The following is a 23,886-nucleotide window of genomic DNA, read 5'->3' on the forward strand; positions in this document are numbered from 1 at the left end:
TTTGCGTGGTTTCTAAAACGGTGTTCCAACTCTGGGCCCAAAATTCTAGAGTGTTTTGGTATTGTTAAAAACAAAACAAATCGGCCCAAACATGTTTTGTTTTCAAAATAGATAACTGTAACAAGAGTGGAATATTACAAAACATATAAAAACACTTACCAAACATGTCCTAAATATATTTTTGCGCTAACTGCTAGTAAAATATCTGTGTATCAGTTCCACAAATATAACTAGTAACAACTATCACACAATCAATGCCTAATCTGATAAATATTTCTGGGGTTCCTCGTTCCTTCTCTCTAAAACTAAAAACTAAAACCGCTTTCCAAATCCTCCCTATAAAGCAAACTGGTGGTTTTGGCTACTGATGCAATCGAACCAATGCGTGCCACTCACTCCCGTCCCGAGTTAGCATTAGTCCATTGTAGTGCAGCAGTAGTTAGTTTTAGGGGAAGTAAAAAAAATGGCCGCTGCTAAAGCATCTCTATTCCCAACCTCACCGCATTTTGATAATTCGGTCGTCTTCTTCAAACAACTACATCTCCGCTACTCCTCTCCTACTAGGGTTAGGGTTTCGACACTCTTCTTCACTTCCGAGAGCCCTCGTCGTGGTCGTCGGCTCAAAAATAACACACCATCGTCCTCTTTAATCACCAAAAATGCCGCCGTGTACACCACCATCACCACCACCCCCCAAGGAGGAGGAGGAATCTCTACCAAATTGCCGCCACGAAGGGAAAACGTCGACACTGACCGGGACTCCGTATCGATTCTCAACGAGAGGATACGCCGCGATCACGGCAAGCGAGATGTTTCCAGGCCCGCTATGGATTCTGAGGAGGCCGACAAATATATTCAGTTGGTGAAGCAGCAGCAGCAGAGAGGCTTGCAGAAATTAAAAGGCGATAGGGTAGCAGCTAAAGACGGAGGTTTCAACTACAAGGTAGATCCTTACACTCTTCGTTCTGGAGATTACGTCGTCCACAAGAAGGTTGGTGTTGGACGATTTGTTGGGATTAAATTCGACGTGCCCAAAGATTATACGGAGCCAATTGAGTATGTCTTTATTGAGTATGCGGATGGAATGGCAAAGCTCCCTGTTAAGCAAGCGGCCCGTATGCTCTACCGATATAATCTGTAAGTGACTTTTTCATCTTTTCTCTCTCCTTTTTCTTTTTCTTCTCTCTTTTTCTTTTGTATAGCTAGACCAATTGCAATGGTTGTTTGAGTTTTGTAGTCCATGTCATGGTTCATTTTGTGGAAAAATGTTCACACACTGTTGAAAACCACTATCATCTAGTAGTGTCGAGGATGTAGTCATTAAATCCTATTCATTTGCAGTCCCTTCGTTTTGTATTTTCAAGTTACATATTCTTTAATTCTGGTTGATTTCAAATAATGGAATCTGCTAATTTATGCCTAAAGTGCACTAAAATTCTGTGATGCCCCAAAGCTGGAAAATATCTCATTGGTTATTACCTGAGTAATTAAATCCTAATTTCTAATTTCAACATTATGCGACCATAAAAAAATACAAAAAATTAAATTTGCTTGATTTCTTATTTGTGCTGGCATGATTTATGATGAAAAAAAATTTCATCACTCATTTTCTGAACCAATTTTTTTTTCCTAGTTCATTTTCCGAACATTTTTAAGGCAAAACATTTTTCTAGGAGTTTAGACATGGTATTATGTTTGGAAAAATTCATGAGATCCAACAATGTTATCAAATATTTCTAATCATTCAACAAAATTGTAATTCTAGATCCATGAATATGTAACAACCGTAACCTTCCTGGTTTAAGAAATATTAATCCTTTCATTCTCAACAAACTGAGACTTAATTTATCAAATACTTTCAGGAATATTTGGAACAGACAACTTACAATAGTACATCACCACAGTGGCCGCATTCTCTGAAAATTGAAGAACAAGAAGAGATCTATTAAAAGAAAGATTTATCCGAGAAAAAATCTTAACGGTTGTAAGGGGGCATCCTTGCCCGAGTCCACGATTTGCCTTGAAGAAATCTGCCTTAGAGTCGATAAGTGCCGTTGATAGGGCAGTCCAAGGCCCATTGATACATGTTTTGATCCAGTTTACCATTTCTCGGGAGAAGCTAAATTTGAGGAGAGTCTTAAACAAGAACGCGTGGTTCAAACGATCATAAGTAGTAAACTGAGAGTTTTGAATATGTGTAAACTTTCAACTCATATGGACTTCTTGTTCTTGTTCTTCATTCAATTATCTTAGGATTCTTGAGATCCAAGAATGTTATTAAATATATCTAATCACTCAACAAAATTGTAATTCTAGATCCATGAATATGTTACAGCCGTAACCTTCCTGGGTTTTAAGAAATGTTAATACTTTCATTCTCAACAAACTGAGACTTAATTTATCAAATCCAGAAGTAAACTCAAAAGTGTTGAATGTGTGTAAAATTTCAACTCGTATGGACTTCTTCTTCTTATTCTTCTTTTTTCAATCATCTTATGAAATTGAGTCATGTGGTGGCATATTCCTCATCAAAACCAGAGTTGTAATGTGTCAAAGTGTCTTGATTCGTTTGTCTACATATACTGAAGACATGACATGACATGACATGACATACACAGAATTGCAAAGAGCAAATTATACTCAATGACACATTTAGGTTACAGGTAATCTGACTTCAGTATGACCTTAGCTTAACCAAAATTGATTTTGGTTGGGGTTTATAAACTGTTTTGAAAAAGATTTTAACACTGGCTTGGCTTTACAGCGTTGACCGAAATGTCAAGCAATCAAAAGTTTTCTAGGTAAAATTTGGTGCAGAACCAGTATGCATCGATCGAATGGTCAATTGATTGAGATGTTGAAAGAAAAATGGTTTTGAACTCAAGCCTTGATCGATCAAAGTGTTCCCAGTAGGTTTTGATCAAAAGGTTGATTGATCGAACCTGCTTGACTTGAATATATAAACTCTCTTAAAATACAGTTTTAGAAGGTTTCAACTACCTAAAACATAAGAAACTCCTATATTTGTTATGAAATATGTGGTTATGACCAATCTATGGTAGAGAGAACGGGACTAAGTACTATACTTTTTCCCTTTTGAGCCTTTTTCACGTAAAAATTTCTGTCTTTATTCTCTTCTTATTTATCATATGGTTGATTGAAAATGAAAATTGAATCTTAACTGAGAATCAAATGTCACATATAAACTAACCGGAATTTACGTAAAATTAATTGATTGTTGAAAAGTTAGTTAAAAGCAGAAAAGTATCTGTAAAGACGTATTCAAACCCCCCTCTAGGTCTAATTCACTGCTCGCATTCTGAATCATCAAAGCCTCGGGTAACGGTCTTACACTTTATCAAATTAAAAAGTTCCATGGGACTTGGATCCCCTCCTGTTGAGGAGGTCCTGTGGTCTTATTTTATGCATCAAAACTACAATGTTTTGAGGCACATCTCACCCTTATTATAATCTTCCAAAAAATAAAAAACTTACCATTATTATATTTATTCTCTTTCTCCTCTCTCCTTCCATATCTCTATCACTCTATTTTCTCCACCTCTTACTCCCCCACCCTCTAACCATGGCCATCTCCACCTCTTACACCTTCACCCTCTAACGATGGCCATCACCCCTCCCTTCTCAACCTCCTACCACCACTCCCCTCTCCACCAACCACCATATTTATAGACGCATATACCTTGATTAGGCTGGGCACCTATACCCATATGTATATAAATACATACATATATATAATCGTACATTGTTCTTATCGGTTGAAAATCCTTTAATTGTTTTCAGTTAGTTTTCATCAGGTTGATTTATTTTGAGGGCTGATTAATATTCCAAAAACAAAACAGGCTATTTGAAGGAATAGGCAAATACTGCCTTAATTAGTTTTAAATGACTGCCAACTATGCCTCCAAACTTCAACGTTTTAAGGCACATGATAGGTCCTGTGATTTCCACCACAGGAGGGAATCGGGATCCTGTTCTATGACAGTTCTGGCCCTTGCTATTGAGCTCATAAAACCATAGAATAATAATCCAAATAACAAAATTGACTATAATTATGTGTGAAATATTTTCGTGTGAAACAAAATTTTTGATTGGAAAACAATATATTAAGGTAAGTTTAACTTAGAAGACCTTTCCAAAATTTTTCGAACTCAGAACCGATAGAAAATATTTTTAATTTCCTAAACTATAGCAGGGCGTAACAAAAACTGCAACAGTTGGGACATGTTGTGTAATTCAAATTAAATTTTTTTTTTTGGTCAAAAGTTCATGATATTTCACAGAAGTTTGGTTTCATATTTTATCTAACTATTCCGATTCAGCTTTCCCCAAAACAAATTGTTTGGAAGTAGATACATATTCTAAAAGCAACCTGACCTGGTACTCTTTAACTATACTATGAATCCTCCAGGAATAAAATTTAATAAAGTCACGAAAAATTATTTATTTATTGGAATTCCAAAATCATCTTTATCAATAGCCATCGGCAATTAAACTTCCAAGTTCTACCAAATCTTACGTAAGTCCCACAAAAATAAATAAATTTGTTCCATTGTTGAAATGCCTAACAATCAAAATAGAAATCCGTAACAGTGGTAATCAACGGCCAGTAAATAGGATTTCATGCAATGATGTGATCATGTCTCTGCTTTCCTCCATGAGCATTTGAAAGATATAAAGGGGTTGAGCTACACAACCCCGTTGACACTAAACTATATTTGAATACAATATAGTAAATGTATAGTTTTTCTTAAATAGGCATGTTAAAAAGTAAGTTTTTCAAAACAATATTAGAACAATTAATTTTCTTACGATCCTTCCAATAATGAGATATTCGGCAATTCCATAGAATCACTTCGAACAAAAATATACACAACTTGGCAAAACAATTTCTTGTCACAGTGAAGCATGTAACCTACGTGTGTTAGGTCATTCTCCTAGGGATCGCCACCAAAACTAACCACTTAATCCTTCAAAGTTGTTTCTCACTTGAAAGGCATTCCGCCATTGAAGCATTCCACTACAATAAAATGACATGTTCCATGCAAAGTCTATGATTCCATATCCAAATATTCCAAAACAATAAATTTTTTTTTCGTAGTTATTCCAAAACAATTTTCTCATAATTGATACCCAAAAACAATTAGGTAATGAAGCAATTATACACACAATTCAAGCAATGCCTTTTAAACTTACAAAGAAAAGGACAATAGATTCTATTCTGTCACTAAGCTTTTGCAAGCATAAAAGAAAAGTAGCAAGCAGAAAAGATTAATTCACAGTAGCAAGAAATTGAAATGCATACATGCACACTCACATATATATGTATATATATATATATATATATATATATATATATATATTTATATCATATCAAAACCCCTACCTCCAATATTTGAGTAATTGAAAATATCTTTCTAATTAAAAATATCTTTAACTTTTTTTTTTTTTTTTTTGATAAGTAAAATGTATTAGAAAGCGTTCAAAAGGGGAACGCTTTCTAATATATGTAACATTCACATTTGAAACTTAACCTTTTAAGATATGCAAAAAAGTTGAGAAAGGAGCTGGTTTTAAGCTTTGTTAGTGCTCTCCGGAGGTTGTTGGAAGTCGTTAGAAAGCTGAATCGCAGCAGATCGTGTAGCTTCACATGGAAAATAGAGAGTAATGTTGAGCTCTGAGCTATGATCATTGATTCTTAACAAGGTTTTCTGGTCTTTTTTAAAAAAAAAAAAATTGGAATTGGGCTTAAAAAAGTTGGATGCTTGGGCTTTATACTTAGGGGTGACAAAGTTTGACATGACCCGCCAACATGATTCGAACACGATATGAGATAAGCAGGTTTGGGTTGATCTTAAACGAGTTCGGTTTGTAAACAGATCGACACGATTAACCCGATTAATTAATTGTGTCGTGTTAGGGTTGAGGGGTTCAACCCGTGTAACTATGGACAATTGGGTCATTTCAACATAAATCCTAACAAAAATATATATTATATCATAAGATGTCATTTCTTTTTAGTCTGATTCATGCCACGCCTTACGATTTTCAAGTGATTAGAGTTAAACATTTGTGTTCTGACTACTTGGCTATGGGGTGTTTGATGATTTGTCTTATTCGGGGTTCCTTGTTTAGTAGAATACCCTTAAGTCGACACGACATGATTATGCCCACAAACACGAATTGCCAATTATACTTAAAAGCCTGAGTTTTTTTTTTATTTTTAAAATCCAGAATGTGCTGTAGGTCCAAAATTTGGAATAGAAAGACAAAACAAACCCATTTCATTGAAATGGTGGGATCATACCATTCCTACTGCGACTTGACGTCGACCAATTTCCAATGCAATGGATTTGGTAATTTGGGATTATAGAATTGTACATTCCTATGATCTGGATTGCAATTTTAACAACCATGAGTTTAATAGTAATCATTCACAAGTCCTAATGGGTTGCCTAATTTTTTTTTTTAATCCAGAATGTGCTGTAGGTCCAAAATTTGGAATAGAAAGACAAAACAAACCCATTTCATTGAAATGGTGGGATCATACCATTCCTACTGCAACTTGACGTTGACCAATTTCCAATGCAATGGATTTGGTAATTTGGGATTGTAGAATTGTACATTCCTATGATCTGGATTGCAATTTTAACAACCATGAGTTTAATAGTGATATGCATAATCATTCACAAGTCCTAATTGGTTGCCTAATTGGTCTTATTGGAACGCACACTTCATATCTAGTGTTTGTATATGTTATATAAAAATTATAGATCTATATTGAATGAAAGTAAGACTTGTTCTTCCACAAACAGGGGCTTGCAGGAAGCAAAATTAATCTAGTTAATTGAGGTTATCAATGTTAATCAGCTTCAACTGGTATTGTCTAATAGCATTCCTTGGTAACAAATTTAGTCCCTTTTGGGGTGATTGAATCACTACTTCAAGAAAAAGAGTCTGGAGGAAAAGTTAAGATTAGTGGTAGGATGTAGCTACTAATAGCATTACAAAAAATTTGCTCAAGCCTTATCATGTTATGATTGTTAGAAGAATCAAAATCCACTATCTGGTTGGCTTCTTTACTAGACTGGTGATTGGAAAATTGAGGTTGATTATTGATTTTAGCAATTTGTTTATCTCGGATTCTTTCAATGGTTGAATAACATACGGGAGTGAAAAGCAAATAGTATGAAAAACAAAGGGCACAATCTGATATGACTGATTGAAATTTTCATGTAAATGATAGATACAGAACAGATCGAGCTCTAGCTTAATTACCCCTAACAGGTCCTGGAGATTTTACAGCTCTAGGGATGCGTTCCCCTTTTGAACGCTTTCTAATACATCTTTACTTATTAAAAAAAAAAGGTCCTGGAGATTTTCCTTTTTTTTTTTTATTTATAAATAATTAATTCATTAAAGAAAACGTTCAAAAGGGGAACGCATCCCTAACAAATCACAAAAACCTGGGTGCCCTAAATTTTCCTTATAATCAAATGGAGACTGAGAAACTAAGAGTATTGGCTTCTTGTTCTCGTCCCATAGTTAAAAAGTTTCAATACGTATAAAAAAAAAAAAAAAATATTTAAAAAGTTTCAAGATCACAGAGGGCCAACTTCCACCCCAACCCCCATTAATTCTAGAATTGAGTCAGCATATGTCCCTTTTCCCCATACATGGACGCTATACACAAAAATATAGATATAGGATGTTTGTGATACTTGGGTTAAATTATTGCATGATATAATTTTCTTTTTCTTTTTCCAGCCCAAACGAAACGAAAAGACCACGAACTTTGAGCAAATTAAGTGACACTAGTGCTTGGGAGAGGAGAAGGATTAAAGGGAAGGTTGCTGTTCAGAAAATGGTTGTTGACTTGATGGAGTTGTATCTGCATAGGCTAAAACAGAGAAGGTCTCCCTACCCGAGGAGTCCTGCCATGGCTGAATTTGCAGCTCAATTTCCTTATGAACCCACACCAGATCAAAAGCAGGTATCGTCTACATTCTTTTAGGATTGTAAAAATCTATTTGTGGTCCGCTAGGTGTCTTTTTCAGAGCTAGTAAATATTATTTTATAATATTTTTATTTGGTTATGTTACTCATTTATTGGGTGATGAGGAATTAGATTTTTATGTTCTATGATGAAATGCTTTGCATTGGAGGATGCTTCCTTTGGCTGAGTTTGGATAATTCTGACAGGCTTTCATTGATGTTGAGAAGGATTTGATAGAGAGAGAAACTCCAATGGACAGATTAATTTGTGGAGATGTTGGGTTTGGTAAAACTGAAGTTGCACTACGTGCCATTTTTTGTGTGGTCTCAGCAGGGAAGCAAGCTATGGTTCTAGCACCGACGATTGTTTTAGCCAAACAACATTTTGATGTTATTTCAGAGCGATTTTCGGAGTATTTTAATATCAAGGTTGGGCTTCTGAGCAGGTTTCAGGTAAGATAAGTTTTTTGAACTTGGTTTATCATCTATAAGAAGCAAATGATTATTTAGTTGCTGTGGGATCAATATTACAGAGTAAAAATTGTTCAATTCTTTATCAATGTTCTGTTCATTAAGAGGGGAGGCTGTTAGTGTAAGAAGCTATCTTTTAAATAATAGAGTGTTTTGATGCGAAAGATACACTGATGTAGGTTCTTTTATTTTTCTTAACCAAAGTATAATAATATATGTCTTTTCAGGATTCCAATGCATTGTGAGATGTTCTTTTTGTTTTTCAATTTTTTATTTTATTTATTTTTTATAATAGTAATTACTCTCTATTAAACTATGCTTAATGTTGAGTTGTCTTTTCAATTCACTTATTTTGCACGGTGGTTTTATGTGATCTACTTTATTTTTCTACTATTTTTCAATCTCTTCCCAAAGTTCATGCATTTCAATCATTGACAGTAATGCTTATATTAGAATAAGTTGCTACTAGGAATTGTATTGATTGTCCTGAATATCTAACAACTAGAGTTTGCATAAGACGTACAGTTCATAAGGGACCATTGCTTGATGTAGTAGTAAAATAAACTACAGTGAAGCTTAAGATCGTGGGCTTTAAATATGAGGGCAGTCACTTTTTGCAAATACTAATGAACTTTAGGTTTTTACCTAATCCAACCCTCCCAGCATTTTTCATTGACAGGCTGGGGAATGACCACTTTAGGTTTTTACCTAATATAACCCTCCCAGCAATTTTCATTGGCAGGCTGGGTAATGACCACTTTAGGTTTTTACCTAATCCAACCCTCCCAGTATTTTTCATTGGCAGGCTGGGTAATGACCTCCTTTAGGTGCAATTTGTCATCATTTTGTTGCTCTACTCTAGGACAAAATCTCTTAACTACCATATGTTAGAACTGACGAGATCTCCTACAATATGCAGACGAAGGCAGAGAAAGAGGAGTACCTGCATATGATTAAGCATGGGCATCTGGACATAATTGTTGGGACTCATTCACTTCTTGGTAGTCGTGTTGTGTATAATAATCTAGGCCTCCTTGTGGTTGACGAGGAACAGGTTTGCTTCCTTAACTTTTATCCTATCATTTGAATATAATCCTCTGCTTGTTTACCTGTATTATTCCTTGCATAACCTTGCGATAAGTTCACAATGTTGTCAATGATAAAAGAGACTCCTAGATTGGCTTAGGTGATGCCAAACAAGTAAAGGCAAACTTTGCGATTAGTAGTGTTATATTCCAATCTTGGTCTTCTTGTTGGTGAGGTACATATCTGCCTTTTGTTGGCTAGCATACATAAGCTATATTTTCTGTAAGTAGTGCTTTTATTCATGATGATAGAAATGCATGGTTAGATAAAATCAGTAGGTTGTTTTCTTTTACTTAAATATTTACTTTTTGCCTTTTTGGTAAATTACCCTCCGACCTTTGAAAATCATTCCTTCAATAATCCTGTTAGAGAAGTGGTTTTGGAGATTTGGGGTGGAGAGGAGTAGACTCTCGAGGAGGGTCATTTGTTTGAAGTTTGGAGAGAAGATCATTGGTGTGGAGATCCATCCTTAGCTGGCTCCTATCTGAGGCTTCTCAGGATTGCGATAGGCAGACATGCCATGATTGTTAACTGCTATCCTCTTGATAGCAGAGGGCTGACATGGGGTGTGCAGTTTTCCAGACAATTTCAGGATTGGGAGTTGGAGGACATTTATGATTTTTTGGCAATGATTTACTATCAGTGGGTGGAGGGTGTGGGGTCAGATGAGTGGTTATGGATCCCCTCCTCTGAGGAGAGTTTCGGGGTGCGCTCTTTCTACATGAGATTGGTGAGTGATCAGGCTATTCCTTTTCCATGGAAGGCCGTGTGCCGCACAAAGGCCCCCCTGAAAGAGGCCTTTTTTGCTTGGACAGTGTTTTTGGGCCAGATCCTTACGATAGACAACTTGAGGAGGAGAGGTCATGTTATAGTGAATCGGTGACACATGTGCAGGAGGGATGAGGAGACGGTGGATCACCTTCTTCTCTAGTGCCTGGTGGCTCGCGATTGTTGGGATATGTTTCTTGGCCTCCTTGGGGCACATGGGTTATGCCTCTTTCTACGAGGAGTGCACTTGAGGCTTGGAGAGGTCACATTGTGGGAGCTCGGGTTTGTGATGCTTGGATGGTTGTACCTCTGTGTTTTTGGCGGTCATTGTGGAAGGAAAGAAATAGGAAGGCCTTCGAGGGAGAGGAAACTCCTATTAGTGTGCTTAAGTTCTCTATCCTTCACACTTTATTTTTTTTGGCTTCAGGGGAGAAATTGTAAATCTATAGGGGAGTTGGTGGATTTTGTGGAGAGTTTAGGGGCCCTATGTGGTCCTTGTGTTGCTTGTGGGATGCACTCTCCTTTGAGCTTCGTCTACAATACTTATAGAAAATAATAATAATAATAATAATAATAATAATGATAATAATAATAGCCAACCTTCCTTAAGGCTACGTTTGGTGTGCAACTTAGAATGGAATGAGAATGAGAATGGAATGGAATGAGAATCTCATTCCATTGTTTGGTGTGATACGGTGAATCGTTATGGAATGGAATGATTTTTATCATTCTATTGTTTGGTTGACTATCATTAAATTTGGAATGGAATGATTTTTCTCAAAAAGACCCTTTTCGTTGGCTTACATTACTTTTTAATAAAATCAATCTAATTATTTTATGCTATCATTGCTTCATATATAAATGTTCGAAGAGAGAAAGATGGAGAAATTACATAAACATTTCAACACAAAGATACAAAAAAAAAAGAAAAAAAAAAAAGAAAAGAAAAGAAAAAGAAAAAAGTGATATATTCAGAAAATAAAGAGATTAAAACCTGCAATTTGGTTGAAAGTCCTGCAACTTTTTGTTAATGGCAGCTCTGAGTGTATTCAGAAGAGAGGGAAGGTGAAAGACCTTTATCACGTCTAATAAAGAATGTGAAAGATTTTTTGTCTATGCCAAAGATTTTTGCCTTATTGGAATGTGACGAAGGGCTTATTGGGAATATTACAAAAATATTTAATCTTACTATGAAATGGAATGGCCATTTCATAGGTTTAGTAATGGAATGGATTTTCATTCCAATGGAATGGTCATTCCTACACACCAAACAAATGAATGGTTGGAATGGGCATTCCATTCCTACATACCAAACATAGCATAAGGTAATCACTCTGACCACCCCTGCAGTCAGTCAACCATTATGCTAGTCAATGGATAAATTTTAAATTCTGAAAATACCTGTTATATAAATGCCCCTACTAACTTTATGAAATTACCATTTGAACCAAATTACATATACATACATATATTCCTCGCTGTCCCTCTCCCCCTGATGCCACCACCTCTCTCCCCCCCACCCCGTCTCTCACCACCACCACTTCTCTCTGTCTCTCTCTCCACCACCACCTCCTCTGCTTCCACTCTCTTTCGACCTCTCTCTCCCCACTACCGCCACCCCCCAATCCATATCACAATCTCCATATTAAATGTATACTTAATTTCTAAGAGAGAGATATATATATATATATATATATATATATATATATATTTGTACTATAAAACTAAGGAAAAAAATTAAACTGATATAATCTGGGTGAAGTGACTGATGTATTTGGTACTGTGAAACAAAACCACAGGAAGGGAGGAGCAGTTTCAGTTGATTCTCTTATATGCTCTCACTTCTTCTTATGCGTATATAATTACTGTATCACCACCAAAGAAAGAGTTTGCATAGATGCAGTGACTAATGGCCTAGGCAGCACCCATTAAAAGGATTGCAACTGCGATTTACTCTTCCATTTGCATTAGGAAGACAACTCCGTAATTTCTATCACACTTTGTGCCACAGCTGCACCTGGATCAAGAATCACTGATTTCGTAATGGATTTGGTGGAGGCGGTGAAGAGAGACAGGTCGCAGTGGGTGCTGTGGAGGATACATATATTTATATATAACCATTATGCGCATGTAGAAATATAGTAATATGTAATATATGTATATTAAATCTATATTGGGAGGATATATATATGACCTTTGTATGTGAGTATAAATATAGTAATATGTAATATATGTATACTAAATTTATATCTAATTTTTAATAATTTACTTTGCTTACATCATTTGTGAGGTAATGAAACATGATTATCAAAAGTGATGGCATTTGTGTACTATCATAATGGGTGTTAATGGTGATAATGGTTCTAACTCTAACGGGGGGTGTCACAGTGATTTTCCTAAAAGTTTCATCTGAGGTTAATTTTGTTAAACAAGTTTTTATGGATAAGGTGCCATTGCTATTTTGAGGGCCCTGATGGCAACACGGGGAAAATCCTTGGGGTGGAGTTTGGTGTGTATGTATATCCATACATACGTGTGAACATTTCTTTTGGGAAGGGGAATATATATGTGAAAAGGTATTTTTGCCATAGGTAACTAGTGTGAACTATGTTTCTCAAAAATAATTAACTGCTGGAAAGAACGTTTCTTTTTTCCTGGAGCTTAATTTCCTATAATTGAATTAGATAAGGATGGTTTTGTAGCACCATATTTATTGAAAATGAAAGCAGAAGAGGACAAATGTCAACATCAGTGTCAAAACACCATCATCCTTGTATTAATAAACAAATTCCTTGCCCAATGGTTAATAAGAAAGTGTCTGGGAGCAGAGTATGAACTTTGAACACAATAGTTCCCTGATTCCTTTCTTTTTTCATTTTTTTTTTTTTTTTTTTTTTTTTTTTTTTTTTTTTTTTTTTTTCCTGATATGGTTTTTGATTATCTTTCCTGACCATTGGAGAGATCCTTGACTTGCATGTGCAATGCTTCTTTGCCTTTTACAGAGGTTTGGTGTCAAACAGAAGGAGAAGATTGCTTCATTCAAAACTTCAGTTGATGTTCTCACTCTCTCTGCAACACCTATACCAAGAACCCTTTATTTAGCATTGACTGGGTTTCGTGATGCTAGGTAATGAGTGGAAATTCCATTTAATATAGTAGTTGAGCTGCTATAATTTTAGAATCTTTAGTTGAGTTTTAGAATTTTTAATCAATTTTGTTATTTTCAAGGTAAACATGAAAATATAGGGAGTTGTGGGTCTGTATAATTAATGGAAGTTGAACCTATAGAAAATATTATTCATGGTTTAAAAGGTTAAATCCCCTTCAGTAAGTGCTCTTACAACCTTCACCTGTTCATAGGAGTGAAACAGAAATGTGTATAATACAAGAACAAAATGCCGGATTGGCAGTTTTGAAATGTTTGGCCATTGTGGCATGTTTTAGAATTTGTACAACTTATTGGGGACTAGTTTGGATTAACAGTATCATGGAAACTGCATCATGTATTTTTTATCAATACATTAATAGTAAATTATTTTTCTGTTCAGTTAGAATATTCATAGGTATAAATATTGTCTATGCCCAGGGTTGGTTGTAATAAATGCTCCGCGAGTATTCAGAAAAAAAAAAAAAAAATGCTCCGTGAGTAGAGAAACTAACGCTATGAGAACAAAGGATTGCCAAGACATGACTAAAATGGATTCCTTACTCATTTGCTGTGTGCATGTGACTTGTCTCATCCTATTAGAAAATTTTGACCGACAACTTCTTAATCCTAAAATTGACTGTGCTATTATACCATGCATTTTTCCCCTCAGTTTAATTTCAACAGCACCTCCTGAAAGAGTTCCTATAAGAACCCATCTTTCAGCATACAGCAAGGAAAAGGTAATTTCAGCAATCAAGTATGAGCTGGACCGTGGGGGCCAAGTTTTCTATGTTTTGCCTCGTATCAAAGGTAGCCCCATTACCATTTTGAATATAATATACAAAGTAATGTCGTTTTCATTTTGCATTAGTAGTACGTTGTTTAACATTCACTAATGTGCCTTTGTTTGAGTCGCAACTGATTTTATTTTTTTCCTGCTAATATTTAAAGATAGAAAGAGTAAAAATAAATAAAATTTCACAATTATCACCCAGTAATTGAGCTTTTCCATTCACTTGCCAAGTTTACCTTTTACTATTACTTTTATATTTTGGTTTCCTGATGATGATTTCACCACAATTACAGGACTTGAAGAAGTGATGGAATTTCTTGAACAGTCATTTCCAAATGTGGACATTGCTATTGCTCACGGAAAGGTGACTTTTCTCTAATTTCTTATGGGTATTCTTTAAATTGGCTTGCACTGATTTCAATTTAAGCCACAGAATGGAACTTCCCTGTTATTATAATCAGCAAGCTCCCTGATTTTAAATTAAAGCGTTGTAATATTTGTGACTGTACTTTTAGTTTGAAACTGGAATTTTATGTCCGAATTGTTTCTAGAAAAGAAAAGAAATGCTATTTGTATCCTTGTTGTTAGTATGGTTGTCTAATTACTATAAACAGGTTGGCTGGTTCAGTGGCTGCAACATGTCCCGAAAATGGGTATAATATGAAGTGGCAAAAGTACGTTTTGTGAAAGTAGATGAGAAACTTTATGCTCCAGTGAAAATGTCTATCTTCTACTCACTTGTTCTCTTAAATCTTTGTTATACTTCAATAATTTTTACTCGTCCTCTGCCTCATATAATTATTCTTATAGTTAATCTGATGGAAGAATAATAAGAAGGTTTTCCTCTTTCTACTATAGATGAAAATCCCCTTTGTCACTGCATTCTGTTTAATTACTTTAGGGAAATTACACTAAGCTCCCCAAGAATTTAAGCTGTTATGCGCACACAAAACTTATTCAAAAATTGTGCTAAACTTTCTTTGAGGTTATCTTGAAAATGCAGATTCCGTATGCCATTGATGGTCCATTTACTCCATTTAAAATGTTTTCCTTCAATGTCAAAATCGCCATTCTTTCACTTTAATATATATATATATATATATTTATATTACAATTAAGTTAACTTTAATCAAATATTTTATTAAATATCATATAACTGATTGCACATGCAAAATTTGCAATTAAAAAAAAAAAAATGACTCCTGAAATATTTGGAAAAGAATATTGACAGTAAATTTTTAAAAAGATTTGGGAAAAAAAAATTACTCCCAAAATCTGGCCTCCTTGTGATTGGATTTTGACGAACTGTTTGCTTGGGGTGACAATTTGTGTTTCTATGTCATAGTTGTGTTGTATTATAATTTGAGTATCTTGTTATATGGGTTGACACAAACACGACAATTTTATCATTCGTGTCAAGGAACCTCGACACAAACATGACATTATTATTAAACAGGTAACATGACACGACTCACGTAACCAGTTCAATATATGGTTGAAAATTTGACCCAAGAAGACAAAACACAACATAATTAGAATTCCATACTAGTAGGGTCATTTCAACCCTTTTGCTACTTGTTTAATTTAAACGGGTTAGGTCATATTCATATTGACCCGACACATTTAGTTAAAATTGTGTAATTTAACTACAAATGGGTTGGCGTGTCAAACACGAACACAACACCTTTAATTAGCATGTCAATTCGGGTTGATACAATGATGATCCAAACATGATCAACTCTCCCCCCCTCTCTTTCTCTCTCTATCACGGTTCACGCACACGAACACGATGGATTCTTGGCCCTCTTCTTGCCCCTTCTAGTCCACGATATCTGTAATGCGTGGGTTTGTTTTTCTCTTATATTCGGTATATTTATGTTTGTATATTTATGGGTTCAATTTCATTTCCTTTCTGCTTTTTTCTCTAAATATTTTTGATCATATTATTCTAGTTTCCCATTGTATAATAAATCAAAGTTCCAACTGTGAGTATTGTGGCGGATCCAAGGCTAGTGGTGAAGGAGTTGTGTCTGAGAGGGAGGAGATATAACAAAAGTGAGAGACTAGAGAGAATGCGTTGTTGGCTTGAGGGTATTTTGGTCATTTGAATTTTGTTGACTTTGATCTTTTATATTTAATTAGTAGTAAAACTTGACATAGTATAGATATAATTTGAAAATCAATTTGCCAAATTCTAAAATATGTATACTTGGGGTAAAATGGGAAAAGGCCATGAGTTTTTGGGACACTATTACTTTGTTTGGTAAGAGGGATGAAAAGGGAATGGATATGAGTAAGGGCAAAAAAAGGCATCCCTAGGGAAGAGAGGGTGCCCATTTCTCCTTTTGTTGGTGAGTGGAAGGGAAGAAAAGAGGTGATTTTACCCTTAATTAATTAAATTAATGCTTAAGTGAGAGTTATGAAGTCTTTTTGATTTAATCCATCCAATATTTATTTTTTCTCTCTCCTCTTCCTTCCACTTTTGGATGTAAGCAAAATGGTGGGCCAAGAGGGATACTTCATCCCTCCCCACATCCTTTCCTCTCCCCTCTATCAAACAATGGAAGCTTGCTTCATCCCTCCATTCCTTCCCTCCACCAAATGTAGGCTAACATTAATTCTAGCTCAAGGTAGCCCCATGAGTTAGTATAAGGCCTCTGGGCATGACCTAGGTTTTGTTCAATAGCTAATACCCATAATGTGGAAGTGATTTGTGGGTATCCGAATGGATTTGTTCTGCCCCCCAAAAAGGGTGGGGACACCCTCTGTTATTCCAAAATAATAATCATAATAACAACTCAACATGTCAGAATTATTTCCATGAAAGTTCTATACGTGGTTGTCAACTTATGTTACATGTACTTTAGTATGAGAGTATTGGGTGCGTGTGTTTCCATGTATACCTTCCCGACTCCCAAATCTTTCAGCATAGGAAAATGTGTCCAAAAGTTGGATACAAGTACCCATAAGGCAATTTAGGTGGACACCTAAGGCCCCCAATAGGAGCAGAGGCCCATATCTCATTCTATTAGTTAGATATTTCTTTTAATGAATTAATTATGCTTCGTGTATTATATTAATTACCAAATAAACTCTGGAGTGAGGTTTGTGGTGGTTGCAGCTGATTACTTAACGGAGAGAGCTTGACGTGGTAGAGACGTGGTCGGGGTCTACTACTCAGACTAGTCACAGGAGTCATTAACTCTGGTGAAATCCTCTACTACTTTTTTTCGCTGCTCTCTCTCTCTGTTGGGTCTGTGATTCGTGGTTGCTGTTGGATGTTTGTCTGGTTTGGTTCTTTTTCTTTGTCATGCGCTTTTTCTTGGAGGTTGCTAGATTGCCCCGCTTGTTCCAAGGTGGATCTACTAGATCTGCAAATCCGTATAAAGGACCATCGATTTTCTTGGATGATGATTCGGTACGAAGATGAAGAGAGACCTTCGGTTGTGTCTGGTAGGGAAATTTGATAAGGAAGTGGGTGATGGGGCTCATATTGCAGTTTGGGCCTCGCGTGCTTGGAAGGTCTCCTCTGGCGTGACGGTCTCACCTCTGTCGGATTCTTTGTTTCTTTTTCGGTTTCCCTCCTCGACGGAAGCTTCTCGAGTTCTCAAGGGGGGTCGCCATGACTGGGAACGGCATCTCTTAGTTTGGAAGCTTGGAGTTTTAGGGTAGGGTTTTCGGAGGTGTTGAAAGAGAAGGGGCTGAAGAAGGTGACGCTGTACGGTCTTCCTCTCCACCTTTGGAGTCATGCTATGTTCGTGACAGTCGGCGATCTTTGTGGTGGGTTTATTTGGGTGGATGCTGATGAAGCTTTGGACGCTGAAAGAGTCTGAATCACCGTTTCTGATGGTAGGGTTTGCCCTCCGTTTGTGTTCATTCATGATGACCAGTTCTGTTATAAGGTGTCTATTTAGGAAGAGAAGCATCCCGAGCTTGTTCTGATGACAGATAGCTTGGAAGGCGGTGATGGTTCGCACTTGCTTTGGGAGAATAATGGCTGCGGTGGGAATCCATGGTGAAAAAAGGAATGGTAGAGTTCCAGGTTTGGAAGGAATGTAGAGATGCGCTATGGATTCGTAATTCGGAGTGCTTTAGAAGGATCTTCAAACATAATCGAAAGGAAGGGCTTCCTTTTTTGCCGAATCGCCGACTGTAAGAAGGGTTTCGGAATATGCAGTGGGGCAAAGGTCTTGCCGGAAATGGTCGTCGGTTTTTTTTTGTAGCAGTGGGATCAATCAAGACGACGTGGTGGTTTCTGTTAGAATGTTATATATATATATATATATATATATATATATATATATATATATATATGTTAGGCCATTATGTAATTACATTATGTTAGTAGGGCCCTTGTGTTATTAAGGTGACTTGTATCCTTTATATAAGCTTATGTAGGCTTATTAGGTTACAGTTGTGTGAAATATAGTACAAGTTCTCTCTCTCTGTCTCTCATGATAAAGAACATGGTATCAGAGCTCTACGAATTCATGGGTGTGAGGGTCTGTAATTGTGTGGTTTAAGATCGGAATCACGATCGGAATCGCGATTGTGGTGTTGGTGTTCCTGCTTTCTTCGTTCGTCGCCGGCAGCTCCTCGTTCACTGTCATCAGATCTGCATCGTCATTCGTCGTCGTCAGATCTGCATCGTTCGTCATCGTCGTTGCCGGCAGCTTCTTTTTGGTTGTCAGCGAACTCGTCATCAGATCTGCCTTCTTGATTTACAGAGGTGAGGTTCATCAAATTGTTCTTTTTTGGCCGGAAGTTACAGAGGTAGCTGCCTCTTGATTCGGCTGTTGCTTGTGACTGGGTCGCCATTGTCTCCGCTGCTTTGTTCGTCGGCGTTTGTGACAATGTGAAGAAGAAGACCCTTGTTTGGTTACATGGTTATGCTATTCCAATCTTGGTTTACTAAACATGGAATAGCTATTCCAACCTTGGTTTACTAAACCTGGGATAAGATCTGGCTCGATAGCCCAGATCCGGCCCGTTTGCCCAGATCCAGCCCGTTTGCCCATTCTTCTTGGGTTTGGAAGACTCTGAAGCCTACTTGTGTTGTTGGGCTAGGTAATGGGGCTTTAGTTTCTTGTGATGATGCGCCTTTATCTGTTAGGCTGCTTGTTGGGCCTTCAGTTTCTAAAGATGTTTTTGTTGGTGGGTCTTCGGGGTTGAAGAGTGGGCCGAGTTGTGGATTTGGGTTGGTTTTGTCGAATAGGTTTGAGCCTTTGTCTTCCTCGAGGGATGATAGTGATCCTTGTGCTACTGGTTCGTTGAAAGCGAGAGTCAAGGTTGATCGGCGAGTTAAGGATCCAGTGCTGGACATCGTTTGCCTAAGAAAAAGATTATCCTTCCCGCTCTTCGCAAAAAGTGGTCACGAAAGGATAAACAAAAATGGGTGGCATCCTCGCAGTCGGGTTTCGATCCGGGTATGTTTTCAGTTCCCTTTGAAGCTTCTCCTCCTAAGCCGTGCTCTTCTTCTACTTCTTCTCCTTTGGGGGGGTTGATGATTTCCTTGGGACGGGAGATGGGTGGGACAGCCACTGTCTCTCATTCCCTAGCACCGGCGGTTGAGAAGGACTCGGATTTTGCTGGAAGGCATGGTGGTGATTCTGGGAATAGGTTTGGTTTCTCTCAGCGAAGTGAGGGTAACTGTGAGGGAGTTACGGTTTGTGTAGGTCGGGATGTGAAGGTGAAGCTTGATGATGAAATGGCCTCTGTTCTGTTGAAGGTGTTACGGGACCATTTGTCTTTGAAAGGTTTTCTTTATGATTCAGGAGGCGTTTTGACAGAGGAGGAGCCTGTTTCGCAGTTTTGCTCGCATTGCTCTTCTGTTCTTGATGATTGGGAGGGAGTTGCAGGTTCTTCCTTTGATGGGGACTCGGGCATGATTCCATGGGAAGACTTGGAACAAGCAGTGAATTTGGCTGTCCCTTTGGCTGTTGTTCCGCCCGGGGAGAATTGGGTTAGAGACTTGATTGATGTTGGAGTGAATGACCTTGAGGAGGAGTGGGTGAGGGAGAAGGGTTTGGAGGTGGGCTCCTTGTTGGGTGTTTCTTTTGAGGGTAGGGTGGATGAGGCGATGTGTTTGTTTAATGATGTTCTAAATTCTCATTTTAAGGAAAATGTGGGTGGTAAGGAAAGGTTGTAGGAGAGAGGGGAGATAGTGATACAAAGTCCCAATGATTTTAGCACGTATGAAAGGAGAAATAGGGGTCCAGGTCAGGAGGGAGAGGTAGTGGAAGGTGGGGAGGGTTTGCTTTTTCAGGTGTTTCCCTGTGAAGCTACAAATTCTTTCATGGAATGTCCGGGGTCTCAATGACCCGGTCAGAAGGAAAGTGGTGAAGTCGGTTATTCGTAAAGGTGGGGGTCATTTGGTGCGTCTCCAAGAGACCAAACTTGCTTCGATGTCTGATAGGATTGTGAGAAGTCTTTGGGGTGGGAGATTTGTGGAGTGGATTGCTTTGGATGCTATTGGCTCCTCGGGGGGCATCTTGATCATGTGGGATGATAGATGGGTGTCTAAAGTGGATGCTTAGGTTGGGCGTTTCTTTGTTTCATGCATTCTTGCTTTGGTGGAGGATGGTGTTCATTGGGTTTTTTTTCTGGTGTTTATGGTCCTCCGGAGGATGGTGAGCACCACTTGCTTTGGGAGGAGTTGGGGGAGATTAGAAGTCGATGGTGTTTGCCTTAGTGTATTGGAGGGGACTTCAATGTTGTTCGCTCTCCGTTCGAGAGGTCAATGGGAGGTAGGTGGACGTCTGATATGGAGGCTTTCTCGGAGTTTAGTGATGAGTTTGGGCTGGTCGATTTGCCTTTGGTTGGAGGATTGTTTACTTGGTCTAGTGGTCGCTCTCCCCCTACCCTTTCTCGACTTGACAAATTCCTTGTGTCGGGGGAGTGGGAGGAGAGGTTCTCTGATGTTGTTCAAGCTACTTTGGCTCGTCCTATTTCTGACCATGTTCCGTTGATGTTGGATTGTGGCGGGTTGCGTAGTAGACGTTCTCCTTTCAGATTCGAGAATATGTGGCTGCGGGCTGAGGGTTTTCTGGAGAGGGTCCGACGTTGGTGGGAGGGGTATGGTTTGGTTGGCACCCTAGTTATGTGCTTGCAGGCAGATTGTGTCTTTTAAAGGAGAATCTTAAGACTTGGAATAAAGAGGTCTTTGGGAATCTAAAATGGAAAAAAAATCGGGTTCTTGCTGAGATTGCGGCTATCGATCGGATGGAGGGTCAAGGGGATTTGCTGGACGCTTTGAAGGTTCGGAGGGCGGAGTGTAAGGCGTAGTTTATTAAGATTGCAATCATGGAGGAGATCTCGTGGAGGCAAAAATCTCGAGCCTTGTGGCTTAAGGAGGGGGATAGAAACACAAAATTTTTCCACAGATTAGCCAATGTCCATAGAAGAGGCAATCATATAGGGAGGATTCGGGTTGAGGGGGTTATTTATTGTAAGGAGGAGGAGATTTGCAAAGGATTTTCAGAGTTTTTTGAGAAGTTGTTCATAGAGACTGTTGAGTGGAGACCTTTGCTTGAAGGGATTCAATTTGACTCTATTTCTGAGGAGGAGTGCTTGGGTTTGGAGTTGCCTTTTTCTGAGGAGGAAGTTCTGATTGCTTTGAAGAGTTGCAATGGGGAAAAAGCCCCAGGTCCAGATGGAATTACCATGAGATTTTCTTCTGGAGTGCTGGGAGGTGGTTAAAAGGGAGGTGATGGGCACTTTTCATGCTTTCTATTCTCGGGAAAAGATAAGAGCTTAAATGCCACGTTCATTGCTCTTATTTCGAGAGAGGGGGGGGGGAGGGGCGTTGGATGTTAGGGATTTTCGCCCTATTAGTTTAGTGGGTTGTATCTACAAGTTGATTGCCAAGGTGTTTGCTTCAAGGTTGAGGAAAGTTTTGGATGGCATCATTTCGAACTCTCAAAACGCTTTTGTCGGAGGCCGTCAGATTTTGGATTCAGTCCTTATTGCAAGTGAGTGTGTGGACTCCAGATTGCGTAGTGGGGTCCTGGGTGTTCTTTGTAAGTTGGACATTGAGAAGGTGTATGACCATATGAGTTGGAGCTTCCTTCTTGACCTGATGGAGAGGATGGGGTTCGGTGATAGATGGAGGAGATGGATGCACTTTTGTATTTCCAACGCTCGCTTTTCGATTCTTGTTAATGGTGCTCCTACGGGTTTTTTCTCTAGCTCGAGGGGCTTGAGACAGGGGGATCTTCTCCCCCCTTCTTGTTTTTGTTTGTGATGGAGGCCCTTAGTAGATTGATGAGAAGGGCTACCGAGTTGGGTCTTTTGAGGGGCTTTCGGGTGGGCAGGGATGCTGCTTCTCAATTGGAGATCTTTCATTTGATGTTTGCTGATGACACTTTAGTTCTTTGTGATGCGAATGTGTCCCAGATTAGATATCTGAGATGTGTTTTGATTTGGTTCCAAGTTGTCTCCGGCCTTAAGGTGAATGTTGGTAAGAGTGTTTTGGTGCCGGTTGGGGAGGTCCCTGAGATTGAGGCTTTTGCTGACATTCTTTGTCGTCGTACTGGTTCCTTTCCCATTTCTTACTTAGGTTTGCCTCTGGGAGCTCCTTTGAGGTGTGTGGGGATTTGGGACTCAGTGGTGGATAGATTTGAGAGGAGGTTGGCGGGTTGGAAGAAGCAGTATCTTTCCAAGGGCGGCAGGGTCACTCTGATTAAGAGCACTCTTTCTTGCCTTCCCACTTATTTTATCTCTTTTTTTCAGATTCTCTCTTCAGTTGCCGGAAGGATTGAGAGGTTGCAGCGAAATTTTCTGTAGGGGGTAGAGGTGAAGAGTTTAAGTTTCATTTGGTGCGATGGGAACAGGTTTGCAGGCGAATTCGAAATGGTGGGTTGGTTCTCCGTAGATTGGTGCCTTTTAATAAGGCCCTCCTTGGTAAATGGTTGTGGAGGTTTGGTGTGGAGAGACTTTGGCTATGGAGGAGGGTTGTGGCTTGTCGTTTTGGGGAGATGAGAGCATGGTGGAGTTCTCTGGAAGTGAGGGGTCCTCGGGGGGTGGGTGTCTGGAATTTTATTCGGAAGGGTTGGGATGAATTTTCCAAACATATTCGGTTTCGACTCAGAGATGGGAGGGGATTTGTTTTTGGGAGGATGTGTGGTGTGGGATGTTCCTCTTGCTCTCGCTTTTCCTCAGCTTTACAGGATTGCTTCGGATAGGCAGGCCATGGTGGTCAACTGTTATCATCTTGATAGTGGGAGAGTGGTTTGGGATGTTCGATTCAGGCGTTTGTTTCAGGATTGGGAGATCGAGGAGGCCATTCGTTTCTTGGAGCTGTTGTATCGCCAGAGGATAGTGGAGGAGGATTCGGATTGTTGGTCTTGGGTTGCAAACTCCCAGGGGCGTTTTGAGGTGAGGTCTTTCTTCAGGTGTCTCTCGATTGATCCTGCTTTATCTCTCTGTTTTTCTGCTTGACTACTGTTGGAAATCCTTTTCCTTCGTGGTTTTGCACTGCTACAATTGCTGGACAACAACTTATTGCTACTGCCCTGCACCAGATTGGTATCAGAGCCGAAAAAAAAAACCCTAGGTCTGCACCATGGTTGGATGTGGTAGAGGTTGTGGAAGAGGATACCAAGCCCAA

General features: G+C 38.5%; 1 protein-coding gene across 5 annotated transcripts in view; it reads left to right on the plus strand.

Annotated features, from left to right (window-relative positions):
- Positions 1-242: 242 nt before the first annotated feature.
- LOC132286960 (ATP-dependent DNA helicase At3g02060, chloroplastic) overlaps positions 243-23,886 on the plus strand; it is a 117,541-nt gene continuing 93,897 nt past the window's right edge. For 3 of the 5 annotated variants that reach the window (XM_059789406.1, XM_059789404.1, XM_059789405.1), the window contains exons 1-7: positions 246-1,137; positions 7,786-8,011; positions 8,221-8,466; positions 9,404-9,538; positions 13,341-13,465; positions 14,157-14,296; positions 14,573-14,643. In XM_059789406.1, the coding sequence (XP_059645389.1) occupies positions 464-1,137; positions 7,786-8,011; positions 8,221-8,466; positions 9,404-9,538; positions 13,341-13,465; positions 14,157-14,296; positions 14,573-14,643 (1,617 nt within the window). In that variant the 5' untranslated portion in view covers positions 246-463. Of the gene's footprint in view, positions 1,138-7,785; positions 8,012-8,220; positions 8,467-9,403; positions 9,539-13,340; positions 13,466-14,156; positions 14,297-14,572; positions 14,644-23,886 lie in introns of all 5 variants that reach the window. The other 2 variants (XM_059789407.1, XM_059789403.1) reach the window with 2 other exon arrangements.

Source organism: Cornus florida, unplaced genomic scaffold (assembly GCF_030987335.1).
Source record: "Cornus florida cultivar Cherokee Brave unplaced genomic scaffold, ASM3098733v1 CherokeeBrave_3.0.0_Hap2_Chr11, whole genome shotgun sequence".
NCBI lineage: Eukaryota > Viridiplantae > Streptophyta > Magnoliopsida > Cornales > Cornaceae > Cornus > Cornus florida.